The 14844-nt window shown below is 55.3% G+C and overlaps 1 protein-coding gene across 29 annotated transcripts in view; it reads left to right on the plus strand.

Moving 5' to 3' along the window:
• The window catches only part of DTNB (dystrobrevin beta), a 280987-nt gene that overhangs the window by 262585 nt on the left and 3558 nt on the right, over window positions 1–14844 (plus strand). For 8 of the 29 annotated variants that reach the window (XM_067007966.1, XM_067007955.1, XM_067007958.1 and 5 more), the window contains 2 exons: window positions 169–203; window positions 2079–2397. In XM_067007966.1, coding sequence (XP_066864067.1) covers window positions 169–173 — 5 coding nt within the window. In that variant the 3' untranslated portion in view covers window positions 174–203; window positions 2079–2397. Of the gene's footprint in view, window positions 1–168; window positions 205–977; window positions 1086–2010; window positions 2398–14844 lie in introns of those variants that run through there. The other 21 variants (XR_010835611.1, XR_010835614.1, XR_010835612.1 and 18 more) reach the window with 9 other exon arrangements.

The following is a 14844-nucleotide window of genomic DNA, read 5'->3' on the forward strand; positions in this document are numbered from 1 at the left end:
GTGACTCCCCTGTTTTCATACCTGGTCGGGCAAAGTCGACCTATGAGGAGCAAAAGGGGAGAGGCAGGCCCAGGAGCCCATGGGTCAGGGAGGCCCCAGGAGAACATCCGGGTGACGAAGAGACCCCGACTGTGACCTCAGTATATCGTTTGTGTCTGTGCTGCACAGGTTAGCGGAGGAGCCGGGACAGAGAGGAAGCGCGGGTGAGTATGGTGTTCTCTGCCCGCCCCACGGCCCCTTTCCCTCCTCCCTTTGCTCCGTCACGCTTCCCAAGCCAGAGCCACCCCAACACGTGAGATCCAAGTTGGGGCTTCCTTTATGAGCCCAGCTGCTCCTCTTCTCTGCTCAGCCCCGCCAGCACCCCGGCTGGGCCGCATTTCCAGGCCCGAACCCGTCCTGCACTGTTGTGGGCCTGGGCCTCAGGCGGGCCTTGGTGTCCCCTGTGTTGGGATGCAGGTGGCAGACCAGACGCCGCTGGCTGAAGCCGGCTCTGGGAGCGGGAGGGCGTCCGAGGTCACTCCCGGGGCTGCCGCGGCCTCCTTGCTCCTTGATTTCCCCCAGCCACTATCATGTCTCTCTGGGGGTCCAAACCACAGCCAGCGCGGGATCACACTCGCTCTGCAAAGCCCACCAAGTCGTTTCCCATGATGCCTGGCCAAGCTGCACCTTCTCACTTCCTAAAAAAAAATTGATAGAAGTACAGATTTCCTCACAGGGAAATGCCCATTGCCTTTAGGAATTAGTCTTTCACGCTTTTCCATCTCAGGACCTTAACTTTTATCTAGTTCCAGTTCCAAGGTATTGCAGTTTCGGGGCATGCGCTGCACGCCAAAAGGAAGGGACGAAAATAATTGGACAACTGATCTGTTTAGGAGAAGGGTTCTTTCAAGGATAGATGCCCTTGGTGCAGCCTTGAGCTTTCTCTTTATTTTTCAGTCTTTTCTTCCCTCCCCTCCCCCACCTCTTGTGTTTAAAAGTTAGGCCATCTTCCTCAGTTACAGATCTTCCAGGCAGAAAAGCCAGGGCCGCAGCCCATGATCCAGAAAAGGAACTTTCCCAGGCCCTTCTCAGCAGTCTTATCCTGGAGCAGCCTCCGGGCTTTTCCTGACACCCCCGCCTTCCCCCGTCTGCACCAACTCGTTGGTTCTGTCCTGCTGGCACTCCAGGACCTGCTGTCTCTGAGCCTCCACTGACTCAGGGATCGTGCATGCTAAAGACGGACAGTGCGAGCTGCGGAAATTCTCTCGCTGCCCTGGAAATCACGGACCCCCCAAGGCTGGGGCAGGCTTCTCCCTGAACTCACTGCGCATGCCGACGAGGCCCTTCCTGACAGCAGGCCTCGGCTGCCGCCGCCATGAGGCAGTCGGGAGCTGACTTGCCCTCGGGGAGCCCGTCAGAGCCCCTCTCCTCAGGGCACACAGGAACTGCTGGAGGACGAGGAAAGGCGTGTCTGCCACCTGGCCCACCCCTCTTCGTGCACATGAGGAAACTAAGGCCCACCACCCAGGAGCTTTGGTGCCAGAACTGGAATCGGAGCTGCATCCTCTGCTCCTAGTGCTGCCCTCTGACCCGGAGGAATATTGAGAAACTCACCACTGAGTTGGAGAGTCAAATGAAAAGCCTGCACACTCAGGTGGACCCTTATGTTCTGCTGCCTTCGGGCATGAGGCCAGGGCCTTCTTCCCTTCCACTCAGTGCTTCTCAGCACATCTCTGACCTCTTTGCCCTTCTCCTCAGTCACAATTCTTCTTCCTATGAAACCACCACATTCCAAACCTTGCACTGCGAACACAGTTCCTTCTTTCCTGGAAACATTTCCTGACCCTGTGACCTAAGCAAGGACTCCAAAGACTCAAGATACCCCCAGAAAAGAGAATGCCCCCTTCCCTAAAAGGAGGAGAAGGAGGGGAAGGAGGAGAGAGTGTGAGTATTGTCACTCGTGGCATGTCCTGAGTTGAAAGGTAAGCGTCCCAACAGCGCCATCCGTGCACATTGTCTTGTCCCCAGCAGATGTTAGCAGCCTTTGCTCGGAGACCCTCGGCGGTGCCCGGGAGTCACGGTGCGTCTGTCCTGCACAGGCACAGGGGACGTGGAGTGAGCTGTGGCACCAGCACGAGGAAGGCGAGGTGTTCCCCCAGAGGCGCATTCCTGTCCATCTTTCGGCTGCTCACCTGGACCAGGCTTGCAGGCTGCCAGACGTCACCACCCGCTGGGGCGAGGGGAGCCCAGACGGTGCGAAGTGGGAGGGACTGCTGGTGCTGCCTCGGGCACCCCCCCCCCCCCTCGCCCAGTCCTGCATGAACTAGCATCTTCATCACTCCCCTCCGGGCATGGTCTCATCTCTGCAACAGGAATTTACTGCAGGTTGAAAAGAGAAAAGAAACAGCACGAATCTCCTGTGTGTGTGACCTGGTGGAGTTCTTGCTGGCGTCTCGCCAGGACTCGGGGTGCTCCCCAGGATGGGGGCACAAGTTTCCGCCTGACCTTTGACCTTTGAAAACCAACAGGTTTTCTTCCCTCTATCATGCGAAGACAGCTTCAGGCCCTGCTCAGTTCTACCAACATTCACACCCTGGCCACTGTGCTAAAAATAGCCTCCTTCCTTTCTCACTGCTTAGGCTTCCGCCCTGTTTGGTGCCGCTGCACTGCAGCCCAGGCGGGAAGCGGGAGCAGGGAGAGAGCTCTACACTGCAGCCCCAACGAGTCCTCCTCCTCCTCCTCCTCCTTTCCCTCCTCCCTCTCCTCTTTCCCCTCCTCCTCCTCCCCCCTCCTCCTCCTCCTTCCCCTCCTTCCCCTCCTCCTCCTTCCCCTCCTCCTCCTTCCCCTCCTCCTCCTTGCCTTCCTCCTCCTCCCTCTCCTCCTCCTCCTTCCCCTCCTTCTCCTCCTTCCCCTCTTCCTCCTCCTCCTTCTCCTCCTCCTTCTCCTCCTCCTCCTCCTTCTCCTCCTTCTCCTCCTCCTCCTTCTCCTTCCTCTCCTCCTCCTCCTCCTTCTCCTCCTTCTCCTCCTCCTCCTTCTCCTTCTCCTCCTCCTTCCCCTCCTCCTCCTCCTCCTCTTTCTCCTCTTCCTCTTTCTCCTCCTCCTCCTCCTCCTCCTCCCTCTTCTCCTCCTCCTTCTCCTCCTCCTGTCCCTCCTCCTCCTCCTCCCTCTCCCCTCCCCCTCCCTCCCTCCCCCCTCCCATTCCCTCTCCCCCTCCTCCCCTCCCCTCCTCCTCCTCCCTCTCCCCTCCCCTCCTCCTCCCTCCCCTCCCCCTCCCCCTCCCATTCCCACTCCTCCTCCTCCCCCTCCTCCCCTCCCTCTCCTCCTCCTCCCCCTCCCTCTCCCCCTCCCTCTCCTCCTCCTCCTCCAGCCAGGGCAGGAGAGTAGCCAGGCCAGGCGCACTGACCCGTGACCACCAGAGGGAGCACCGTCCCGGTGCCGGTGCCGCGGTGGCCCAGCCTCTACCCTCTCCGGGTTCCATTCTGCCCCCACACACATGATAATCAATCCCAATTCCCGGTGATTTTCATTTATTTTTTCCTCCTCCCTGGGCTCCAGGATGTTATTTTTAGTAGCAGGACTGCTATAAATATTTATAAAGGGCAGTGACTGGAATGAAGTGAGAGGCTCCACAGCTGGCTCTCACATCACCCCCAACACACACGCCCCGGCAGACCCCTGCCCGCTGTCTGAGGAGGTGTGTGCAGAGGCCGTGGGTTCACCCCGTGGCCATGCTCGGAGAGTCACGCGGAAGCCTTGTGAGGGAACAGTCAGGGTGAGGCAGCAGGGATGAGGCGCTCTCCATCCTTCCCTCCACGCATCCTCCTCCCTCGGTGACTCCCATTCCTGAAGGCGGTCAAGGCGTCTGTGGGGGGACTGCGCCCAGGCATGAGGGTCAGGCGCAGCTTGGAACACTCCAGATGTATGAGACCAGGAAGGAAAATGGGAGCCAGCGAGCTGGTTTCCCCCAAGGTGTAAAAAAGAACACTCCCCCTCTGAGCCTCGGGAGAAGCCCCCACGCCTGGGGGAGAGCCTGCCACCCGCAGGAGCTCCCACGCTGCCTGCCGAGCCCACACTGACCAGCAGTGAGCTGAGGCCCCAGGGAGGCCGCAGCGGCTCTGGCGAAAGAGAAACAGCACGTTTCTCTGGTGTAAAGGTGCTCCCCCGCGCTCAGGAAATGGGGATCCCAGCTTGCCTGGAGGGCCAGCAGGGGCAAGGGGGAAGTAAGCAAACGCAAGGTTCTGGGGGGACACTCAGTGCCAACCAATGGGGAGATCAGGTGGGGAAGGGCTGGGCCGGGGCCTCGCAGATGACCCTGTTGTGGGTGACCGCTGCCCCCACAGCCCTGACTTCTCGCTTTGTAGGCTGTGCCCCTGAGGACTGGGCAGAATCCCTGCCTCCTGGTTCCTCCCATGAACTGCTTGCTTCTTAAAGAGCAGAAAGATTCAAACGAACAGTCAGATTCAAAGCACCAGTGGCTTCAAAACAGCTAGGTGCTCAGGCCAGCTGAGGTGCATGTGCGAATGTCTCGTGGGCCCTGCGTGGCCCCGCGGGGCTGACTCTCTGCTGGCCTTTGCCAAGGAGTAACATCAACATCTTCAAACACAAGAGGGGCTCCAAACTCCCAGCCTCGCACTGTTTACCAGCACCTACAGGTGGTAAGGGGACTGGAGAGAGCCACAGGGACGGCTCAGGTACCGGGCTGGTCCTTTTTTTTTTTGCGGTACGCGGGCCTCTCACTGTTGTGGCCTCTCCGTTGCGGACAGATGCGCAGCCATAGCTGCGGGCCCAGCCGCTCCGCGGCACGTGGGATCTTCCCGGACCTGGGCACGAACCCGTGTCCCCTGAATCGGCAGGCGGACTCCCAACCACTGCGCCACCAGGGAAGCCCCGGGGTGGTCCATTTTTTCAATAAATTCTCTACAGTTGATTTCTTTTCGAGCTAGAATATCTACCATTATCTAAGGCCCCTGAGCTGCCTCCTGACTGCTAGGCATCTGCTTTAGAATGCAAACCCATATCAAAAGCTTGAAGCTGGGTCCCTTTCCTCAACCCTGACCTGGAATGGGACACAGGTGGTCATCCTATAGTGGGTACTTACTTCTTAATTGCTCTGTGACCATTCAGGAGCCAGCCTACTTTAACCTAGGTAGAGGATCTTTTGAGAGGACTGACATATACTGTCAGCATCCTGGGCCTCGTGGGCTGGTGCTGATTTGTAGCTGTGAAGACCCCTGGAGAGGTCCCAGATGCATCCTGGGTCTTGAGGAAGTCGAGGCCCCACCAAGCTCAGGTTCGTAAATCCCAGCCGTGCTGAGGTTCCATTTATTGTCACAGCCCTCTCCTCTGCTGGTTGTGCTTTTTTCTACCAGCGGACTCCCCCTCTTCTGCATTGCTTACGCCCTGCTCCTGTAGCCCGTGACAGCTTCGGAAAGGTACAGTTGCTATGGCAATGCCTAGAGCCATCTGAATTCCTGCTGCACCTTCTGGAAGAAAAGGGCATGTGAGGAGCCATGCAGTAGATTCCAAACCTAGCCTTCCCTAGCCTCCTCTGTCAGGGGTCAGGTGACTGCTACAGGTGGAGTCGGGGAGGTAGGTAGCCCACCTTCCTTGGGCAGATATTCTATCGCAGCAAGCCACATGCACCTGGACAGGTTCTCCGTGTGTGGTTCAGAAAACCAAGTGCCGTCTCCTACCAGGGCCTCTTAGGTGTAAGGGACAATGCCAGTGGTTCTCAAACTTAGAATCAGTATCCCCTGGGGGGCTTCTTAAGATATGGAGAGCTGGGTCCCACCCCCAGAGTACCTGATTCAGTAGCTCTGGGGCGTAGCTGGAGAATTTGCAGTTCAAACAAGCTCCTGGGTGGTGGTGGTGGTGGTGCTGTAGGTTTAAAGACCACACTGTGAGGACCACTGTACTACACATTCATGAGGAGAAAAGCATCCACATCAGTACAAGAAGCCATCGCCAGTCAGGTGGAAGAAGGCCAGAGTCCACTGTCTGCTCTAGAGGGAGGAAGGGCTTCCCGTTCCAGGAGGGCTCTGCAGTCGCACTTCTTGGCCAGGATCCCTGGGGGACGGGTGATCCTAGACTGTTTCTTTTTGGTCCCCACCAATCAATAAACAAAGATGTTCCCCTAGAATGACGGTGGGGGCAGCATCATAGGCAAGGCCTTGAACTTGCAGAAGACCAACCTCACATGCATAGTGGCTGAGTGGGTCCTGCACAGTCTAGAATCTTAGCGGTCAGGGAGACCAACGACCTGCCTGGCTCGGGAGGGAGGGAGAAGAGGGGAGAAGGGGTGTTGCTGGCACTTAGGCCCCGCAGTTGGCGCTTTTACACCAAGATGCCTTCCCCAGAATGCAAATACCATATGCTCCACTAAACGATAATTCAGGCCCCAGCTGGGTGGCTTACCTACAGCCTGCCTGAAGTTCCCACTGCCTGGGGAATTGTTCTAAGAGAGAAAGTGATGAGAAGAGGACCTGATAGATGTTGCAGCCCCTCCCGGTTACAAAGAGCAGATGCCAAGGATTCTGACACCTTCTCTGCACACTTAACCCCGCCTGGAAAACCAGGACTCTAAGCGGTGGGCTTGGTGACTCTCCCACCGGGTGTGTCAGCAAACAGGTGGCGTGTGCTGATGCCATCTGCCTCCTGCCTCCTACCCCATGGGGGGACAGCTGGGGTAGGGCCAGGCATGACATCAAATGGGTTTACCAATTCCAGAAAGCACTATGAGTTTCCCAGCTCTGTGAAGGTTTGGGTGGGTGTGACTGATTTCATTTAGAACACGCAGAACCCTTAAGGGAGGCCACAAGGAGAACTGGGACTTGCCGGGGAGGGGGTCCTTTGAAGAGGCAGACACCAGATAGCCATGCTTGGTTTTCTGAGGTAAGTGGAGCCTAGCACTGCTAGAGGTAGAGGTTAGGAAGGGACATGTAGCCTAGCATGGGACTATTCAAGAAGATACTTGATATGCACGCTGTGCCAGCCACCAGGCCCCTTGCTCAGGTCTGCAGGCCTCGCTGAATGCAGGACCTTAAAGGATAAGGTTGAAGCCCTGTCTGAGGGCATAACTAGGGGGTGGGGAGTGGGCTTGGAGGAACTGCACTGCCCTCTGAAGCCCATCAGCCTCAGGACAGTGGGTGCCAGCTGAGGCCACTGCAGGGAGGAAGGGAAATGGTCACTTAGAAGTGTTGATCTTTGGGCCTGTGAATGGGAGTGGAGACCGGGAAAAGGGTGTCCCCATGAATTTAAGGGTCATGACTAATACATACTTTATAACCCCCGGGGACCAGGCACACTACCAGTGAATAAGGAGTTAGTTATAGTTCATAATCAGTTATAGCCTGAATCCTCTGCAGCCCCAGCAAGTGTCCTCAGACACACTTCACCCAACTTTGGTGAGGGGTGCAGCGAGTCCTCAGCACATGCCCACGGGAGTGTACACACACGCACACACACTCGCACCTGGGGGGCCCTCTGGCTTGCGAGGTTTCGGTGTCAGGTACTGCGGCTTTCCCTGAGGAGAGCAAAGCCTTAGACTCGGCACGTGACTGGGGGCTGGGAGGGCGTCTACACAGCAGGCCTCAAGATCAGCTGCACATGCTGGGCTTTTCATTCAGGTCCCAGCTTACAGGTCACGCCTTTACCACCACGCCTGGTCTAAGGCCTCAGTCACTTAGCCTCCTTCCCTCCCCACAGAGATGGCATCCTTGCCCACCAGGCATTTAGCCTCACTGAGGAAGAATTCAGTCTGGGTCCTGAATTTAAAAGCCTCTAGAAATTCTCCCCACAGCCCCCTCAGAACCCCAGGCCTTGTGGTCAGGGCCCCCCCACCCCCAGGCTCCCTCAGAAAGCAGGCCTTGCAGCTCCTCCTACCTCTACAAAGCCTGATGGCCACTGGGGGGCGATAGGCCACGTGGCTCTGGTTCACCTCATCAACTACCTGAGGAACTCCGCCCTCTTTGGGGCTCCCCTGATGGGGTTGGTCTTTTAGAAGAAAGAACATGCCCCGGGGCTGCTGTAAGAGCAGCTCGGATGGGGCAACAGCTCGGTACAGATGCTGCTTGGGAGGGAGACTTGGTGGGGGCCAGACAGCCAGCCTGAGTGCCCCTCTGGGCCAGCGTCTTGGGATGCGAGGACTCCAGGCTTGGGATTCTCTGTAGGTCCCCCACTTCCCTTGACTGCGGGTCAGTATTTGTCCTATTTTCCTCATTGCCTTGGCGACCATTCTGGGGTCACCCTTTGCGCCCAACCTATCCTGGGAGACCAGAGCCTGGCCATCAGAGGAGGGGAACAGAGGATGGGAAATACAGGAGCAGCAGGGTGATGTGAGGGCTGAAGGACCAAGGGAGGAGAGCGCAAGAGGAAGAAAAGGATGGAAGAGAGGCAGAGCCCAAGGTGAGGAGGAACGTTTCACAGTGAGATACAGGGGACTGGCCTGCAGGCTGAGACAGGTAAAACCAGGATGGAGGAAGTAAGGAGAGGCTGGTGAAGGAGAGGCTGGGAGGAGGCAGGGTCGGGTGGGTTCGCCTGCCCCAGAGCCCTAGGCGAAGGGCATCTCGTTCCTTTGCCCTGCCCTGGCTCTCTAGCCCCACATTTTACCCTAACTATCCCCACTGGCTTTCCCCCCAAACCCGATGAACGGAGGCTGGGGACAGGGCTGCCCGTGCCTCCCTGGGACCTCTACTTCTAGCACCGCCCCTGCCCCCGGGCGCAGGCCTTGGCCTCCCCCGCCCCCAAGGCAGAGGCCTTATCTCCCCGCCCCTCCTTCCGCCCCACATCCCACCCTAACCCCAGCCCATTTATGGAACTGCTGCAGCCTCCGAGGGGGCTGATGGAATTTCCCTGGGGCTTGTCTGGTTCAAGGAGTCGCTTATCTTCCTGCCTTCAGCCATCACTGGAGAGTGGAGGGGAGTTAGACTGGGGTCACTGGGAGGCCTCTGGAGCCAAACTTTGCAAACCGTGGGGTTTAACGCCAGGGTGGAGCTGTGAGAGGCCCATGTTTAACATTTCTGTTTACCGAGGCCGACCCTGACCTGCCGGTGGCCCACCTCACCTAGCTCCTAACTGGTCTTTTCCTGCCCCCATTTTATGCTGGAGATTGGGTCTGTCTTCCCCTGCATATGCTTTCCTGGGAGCCAGCTCCCTGGACAGGGTCACCATCTAGATGTGTTGCAGACACAGAGCTACCCTCACAAAGGTCTTTTGGCTTGGTACACCCAGGGACACCTGAGACAGGAACTCCAGCAGAGACCTGGAGGTGCCCCCTGTCTGGAGAGCACTGTCCAGGCCCTGTGAAGGGGAACCAAGGAAATGCAACTCTGCCTTGAGAAACCAGCCAAAAGAGTGACTTAAAGACATCTAGGAGGGAGTTAGTGAAGGAAACTACTAGAACAGAGAAAACAGGATAATTACACACATAATCAGCTGTAGCCATTGTGTTCGATGCGTGAACGTCTAGCTTACTGATGCTGCTGGGTGATGAGAACCGGTGGGCTTCTTCAAGAGGGCTTTGCTCTAAAAGGAAGGGAACGAGCATATATTAAGTGGCTGCTGTGTCAGGTGTGTTCACATACGTGCTTTTTAGTGTCATCGCCCAACCAAACTGTGATGTAAGTTCATCAATTCAGAGGACAGAGACTCTGAGAGGTCAAGTAACTTGCCCCAGATCACACAGCTGGGAAGTGACAAGCCCATCCATCTGCTTGACTGTGATGCAACTCCACTTCCCACCATGTCAGACTGCTGAAATGGCAGAATTTCAGCAAAATTTCAAGGAAGAGGGAGAATATACCAAGTTTGGGAAAGGAGGAGCAGGGAGATGGCTCAGAGAAGGGAAGGGGAGTGTTGAGTCAATTGCCTTAACTAGAGCCTGATTTGCCTACTTCGAAAACCGCAGTGGAGAAGTAATTGCCCAGATTTGCTGATATTTAAGACAAAGATTCTTAACCAGGATAGTATCTCTCATTCCTACTGCCACCTCCACCTCTGGGCATACCCTTCTCCTATGCTCCCTAGTCAATGCAAATGGAACCTCTACCTGCCCCAGACAGTTTCATTAGTTTTCCTCTAAATACAGGCTCTATGAGACCAAATCCAGCAGGAAGAGAAGGAAGGGACCATAGCATGGGCCAGCGCCTGTGTGTCTCGCACCCATGCCGTTCTGGGCACATTTGACGACTTTCCCTAAAAGGTATGGCTGGCACCGTCACCCCCCGTGCACAGATGAGACAGCTGGAACAAGAGGTATTTTGCCAGGGACACAGGGGTGGCAAGTGGCAGGGACTAGAATCCAGGCAAGCGGTCTCCAGAGGCACCTCCTAAGGCCCATGTTCTGCCTCCAGGGCCAGCAGACATCGACTGAGCCAGAGTTCTGTGCCTGGCGCTGTGCCTTCCACGTGTCATCTCATGCACGCAGGGAAGGAAGAGGCGGAGTCTCAGCCTTGGGTTCAGCCGGGTGGCCTTTCACTAGGCCCACCCTGCAGTTGGTGAGTAATGTCCAGGACGCCTCTATTTTCACCCTGACTTTGCAGGACAGGATTGGAAGGCCCCCTCTCCACCTGTCACATTTCAGCTCGGACCAGGCCTCACACGAAGGGACTTACTGGGGGCTCCAGAAAGAGCCCCGGGTGGCAGAACCCCCTGGCCCCCCCATCCCCTCTTTGGGGAGGGACATCAACAGGAACTTAATCGTTAGCCCCACAGAGACACTGTGATGTTGCCACTGCTATTCAAAGGTTAGGGCAAGTTGGAGAGCTTTAGAGTATGAACAAGCCATCTTGACCACCCAGGAAACTGACGCCAAGGAAATCGAATGGTCCAGGGCCACACAGGAAGGTGATGGAGGAGCTCTTGGAGGATGTGCGGGTCCTTCCAGGCTTCCTTGTGTTAATACGCACCAGGGGAACTGGCCCTGCTGTTTAGGATCATCCTGAATGTTAGGACAGGGTGTTTAAGGACGCTCCTCCATGAGAACATACCAATCACTCCACACCTCACTTTATAACCTGGTCGAAGGTGAATCCTTGAGCATTCTCCCCACCCTCCCCGCCTAAGCCGTGTCACAAAGCATGCTCGTTAACTGCCAAGGATGCTTCTGTCTGCTCACCAGGCTTTTCCACCCGTGAGACAGAGGGTCCCCTCCACACACGATATCCACCTTCGGAGAGGAAGGTCTGCCTGGAGCCATGTCCTCCGGTGATTACAGAGGGGATCCCCTCCTCTCTGCTGCTTTTAAGAATCTTGCAAGATTAGAGGGGTAAATAGGTCCTTGTTGCATTAAAATAGAGTTCCTAATTTGCCGTCCACGCTTAGTCATGTGTGTAAAATGTGGTCTCTGCCCTCAAGAGGCTACAGCCCAAGGTAGGAGGGTGTATATGGAGAAAAGGCAATAATGCAAAGTGATACTTGTTGATTATCAGACACAGGGTACAGAAAAGTGCTAAGGGAATCAGAGAAGGAGGAGAGTTTCACCATAGGTAAATAAAATGATACCCAAATATGAAATAACAGAAGTAACATACCTGTCTCCTATTACATGAACTCATTCCTTCACTGGCTCACACACAGCCTGTCCAAGGCTGCTTTTAGATGGAGTTCCAGTGAGTTCTTTTACTGTTTCCTACGCTTGTAAGATCTTCGGTGTGCCTGGTCTGCCCCATTAGCGTCTTTGTTTTTAAAAAACACCTACTAAACACTATTTTTGAAGCAAAACCTTCCTCCTGGGATACAACTTTCCTTCACTGGCCCTTGCTTTTGAAGTCGCACGTAACCCTTCTCCGAGCCAGCGTTCCTCCTCTGAGGTCTCTTTCAGGCTGGAGGCCTGTGGGGTATCAGTGTGCTTCGCCTGTTTTCAATTAAACCCCTCAAGCTGAAGCGGAGTAAATGGCTTTAGCAAGTTGATTTTCCAAAGGGTCAATCTTATTTTTGAACCAACGTGTCAAAACAAAACCAACTCAACCTACAACACACACAAAGCAAATAAATACATCTGTTTGCCTATTTACCTTCAAAAACTAGGGCAAAGGGAGATGCAAAGGGCGCACGGGGCTTCCGGCGGCGGGGGGGGGGGGGGATCTCTTTCAGTTTCCCCCGTCATGGTGGGGGAGTCAAAGAAATGGCAGCACAAACCGGTGTCGACTGGACTCAGGCCTGGAGGGTTCCTGCCTCTTCCCCTGCTTGGGCCCAGGATCGGGCCGGGCTGATGAGAAAGCACCCACTTGGCCTGCAGTCACCTTCCTCCTCATCCTTGCCCACTATAGACGCTGGGCCAGGAGGGGTTTCTGGCCCCCGTGGACATGGGCATCAGAGGCTGAGAAGGGGGATGCTCCCTCCTCAGCCCCACAGCAGGCTGACACCTCTTGGGGTGGGGGTTAGCGGGTGACCCCCACTGACGCTGGCACTTGCGCCTGCCCCAATCTCACCTGCCCGCTTGGCCCTCTGGGGAAGGAGCCCTCTGAGGAGCACAGCCCCAGTGGCTGAGTCCTTATCATCTGGACTAAAGAGGCAGACACTCCGCTTGCTGTTCGGGGACCAAATTGGAGGGTATAACGGAGGGTGGCTTAAAGTCATTTTCTTTGGCCCAGAAGGTATTTTTAAAACAATTTAGTGGGTTGCAAATGGTGAAATATCAGAAGATTTCATAGAAGAATCCAGATTTACAGCTTCTCTGGAAAAGTTAGAAAACCTGGCTGTACTGGTCCCACGATCCCCCCCCATGGCAACAAGCCTGCCAAAGCCCCTCTGAAGACCCTCAGACACTCTCCTCTCTCATCGCCAGGCCTGTGTGTCCTGGGGCGCTGCTCTGGGGGCCGCCGAGGGCATGGAACTGTCGGGCTTTATCTTGCTAGAAGGGGTGTCTCTGCATCCTCTGAAGCCCCAGCCAGAGAACTCCCACCCCAGCCCCCCACCATTCCCAAGCAACAGCCCACAGGGAGCCTCTCTCTGACTCTGAGGGTGTGTATGGGGAAAAAGGCAACAATGCAAAGTGATGCTTGTTAACTACCAAACACAGAGTACAGGAAAGGGCTCAGGACTCAGAGAAGGAAGAAGAGTTCAACCATAGGTAAATAAAATGATACCCCAAATTAACAGAAACAACATACTGTCTCTTCTTACATAAACTCACTCCTTCACTGGCTCTCATACAGCCTGTCCGAGGCTGCTTTGACAGGGAGTTCCAGTGAATTCTCTTACCGTTTCCTATGCTTGTCAAGTGTTAAATATGCCTGGTCCGCTCCGTTCACGTCTCTGTTGTTAGAAAACACATACTAAAAGCTATTTTTGAAGCAAAACCTAAAATCATTTGCACTTTGCTGCTCCTTTCTAGAGTGTGACCTCAGACAGGTCATGCCTTTTTCTCTGCATCCACAAAATGAGAAGATAATTCTAACTTGCGTGTTGTTTGGAAAGGTTATATTGAAACACGTGAGACACCTGGAACGGTGCTCGGCGTGGAGCAAACGGTCCATAGCCGTTACTCTCCTTCCTTCTTCTGACACCGCAGGTGCTGCCCTTTCAGGCCCCTCAGCCTTGGGGAAGGGCTCCTGAACCCCCTAGGCCAGGCCCTCCTGGACTCACAGGTGAGAGGCTGCGGTGATGGGGAGGTAGGAGCCTGGTGCTGCCAGGGCCTAAGCCCCACACCCAATGCCAGGTGGCTCAGAGTCACCCCAGGGAGTCTCGCCGGGGCTGGCGAGAGCTGCTCAGGCCTGGGGCACTGATTCATCTCCCCTGCACGGACACGTGAAACGCTACCTTCAAAGGTCAGAGGATGGGTCCGGAACGCCAAACCAAACCTCTAAGCCCAGTTGCAGCCTTTACATCACAGAAAAAAACCACTTCTGGGGGTGGGAGCTGACTCAGGAGTGCCAGGTAAGGGACCAAGACAGGCTGCGGGGGGCCACCTTACAGACCTCACCCCCACCATCAAGTACACCCCTCCCCGGGAACTAACTGCACCTCAGCGGGTGAGGCATTTTTTTCAAGACTCTGAAACACCAAGGTTTAGCCCAGCCTTTTCTCCCAGGGCAAAGAGGCTGGTTCGCCCTGGATGAAAGAGAGCCCTCTCTGAACACCTTACCCTTCACCGGGGATGCCGGGCTCTGCACCGCTACGTTCAGACTAAGGGAGGGTTCTCTACAGACCAAGAAGAATCTGCTTCATTCATTCACTTAACAAATATTTGTTGAGCAACTACTATGGGCCAGACATATTCCAGGCCCTGGGGATATAAAGATATATATCTTTATATAGATATATAAAGGAGGAGACAGGGTGCCCGCCCTCAGGAAGTTTACATTTTAGTGCAGGAGACAGACAACAGTTGTGTGAGGGCAGGTGGTAAATGCTCAGGGGGGAGAAGCATGCTGAAAGTTGAGAGAGTGAGTCATGGGGGGAGGTCATGCATGAGCTCTTCAGGGTGTGGGCTCCTGCCCCTACTTTTTAGGTGAACAAAGAGAAAACACACACTGACGTTTGGCAGGAAATTCCCCCGGTAGGTCTCCAGTTGAGAACAGACTCTTGCCCTCGCTGTTTATGACTCTCTGGATCATGTCCCCACTGTTGCCAGCCACCTGGGCCAGACTCTCCCAGCAACTAGTCCAGCCTCAGACTTACCTTCCTGTCTCGTTTTCCCTCCTTCTTCCCTCTGCAGTTCACCCCTGGGTCCTGGACTCTAGGCCTTTGTTTCACACCCCAGTGTTTTTTTGTTTGTGTATTTGTTTTTCCAGTCCTTCTTTGACCACCTTCTCCAGTGACAAAGTTTACAGTACCCCCATCATAGCCAGTCCCAGAGGATGATTTTCTATCTGCAGCAAAAAAAAAAAAAAAAAAAAAAAAAAAAAAAGAATATTCTGGAAGTTA

The sequence above is a fragment of the Kogia breviceps genome, chromosome 11 (assembly GCF_026419965.1).
Source record: "Kogia breviceps isolate mKogBre1 chromosome 11, mKogBre1 haplotype 1, whole genome shotgun sequence".
Lineage (NCBI taxonomy): Eukaryota > Metazoa > Chordata > Mammalia > Artiodactyla > Physeteridae > Kogia > Kogia breviceps.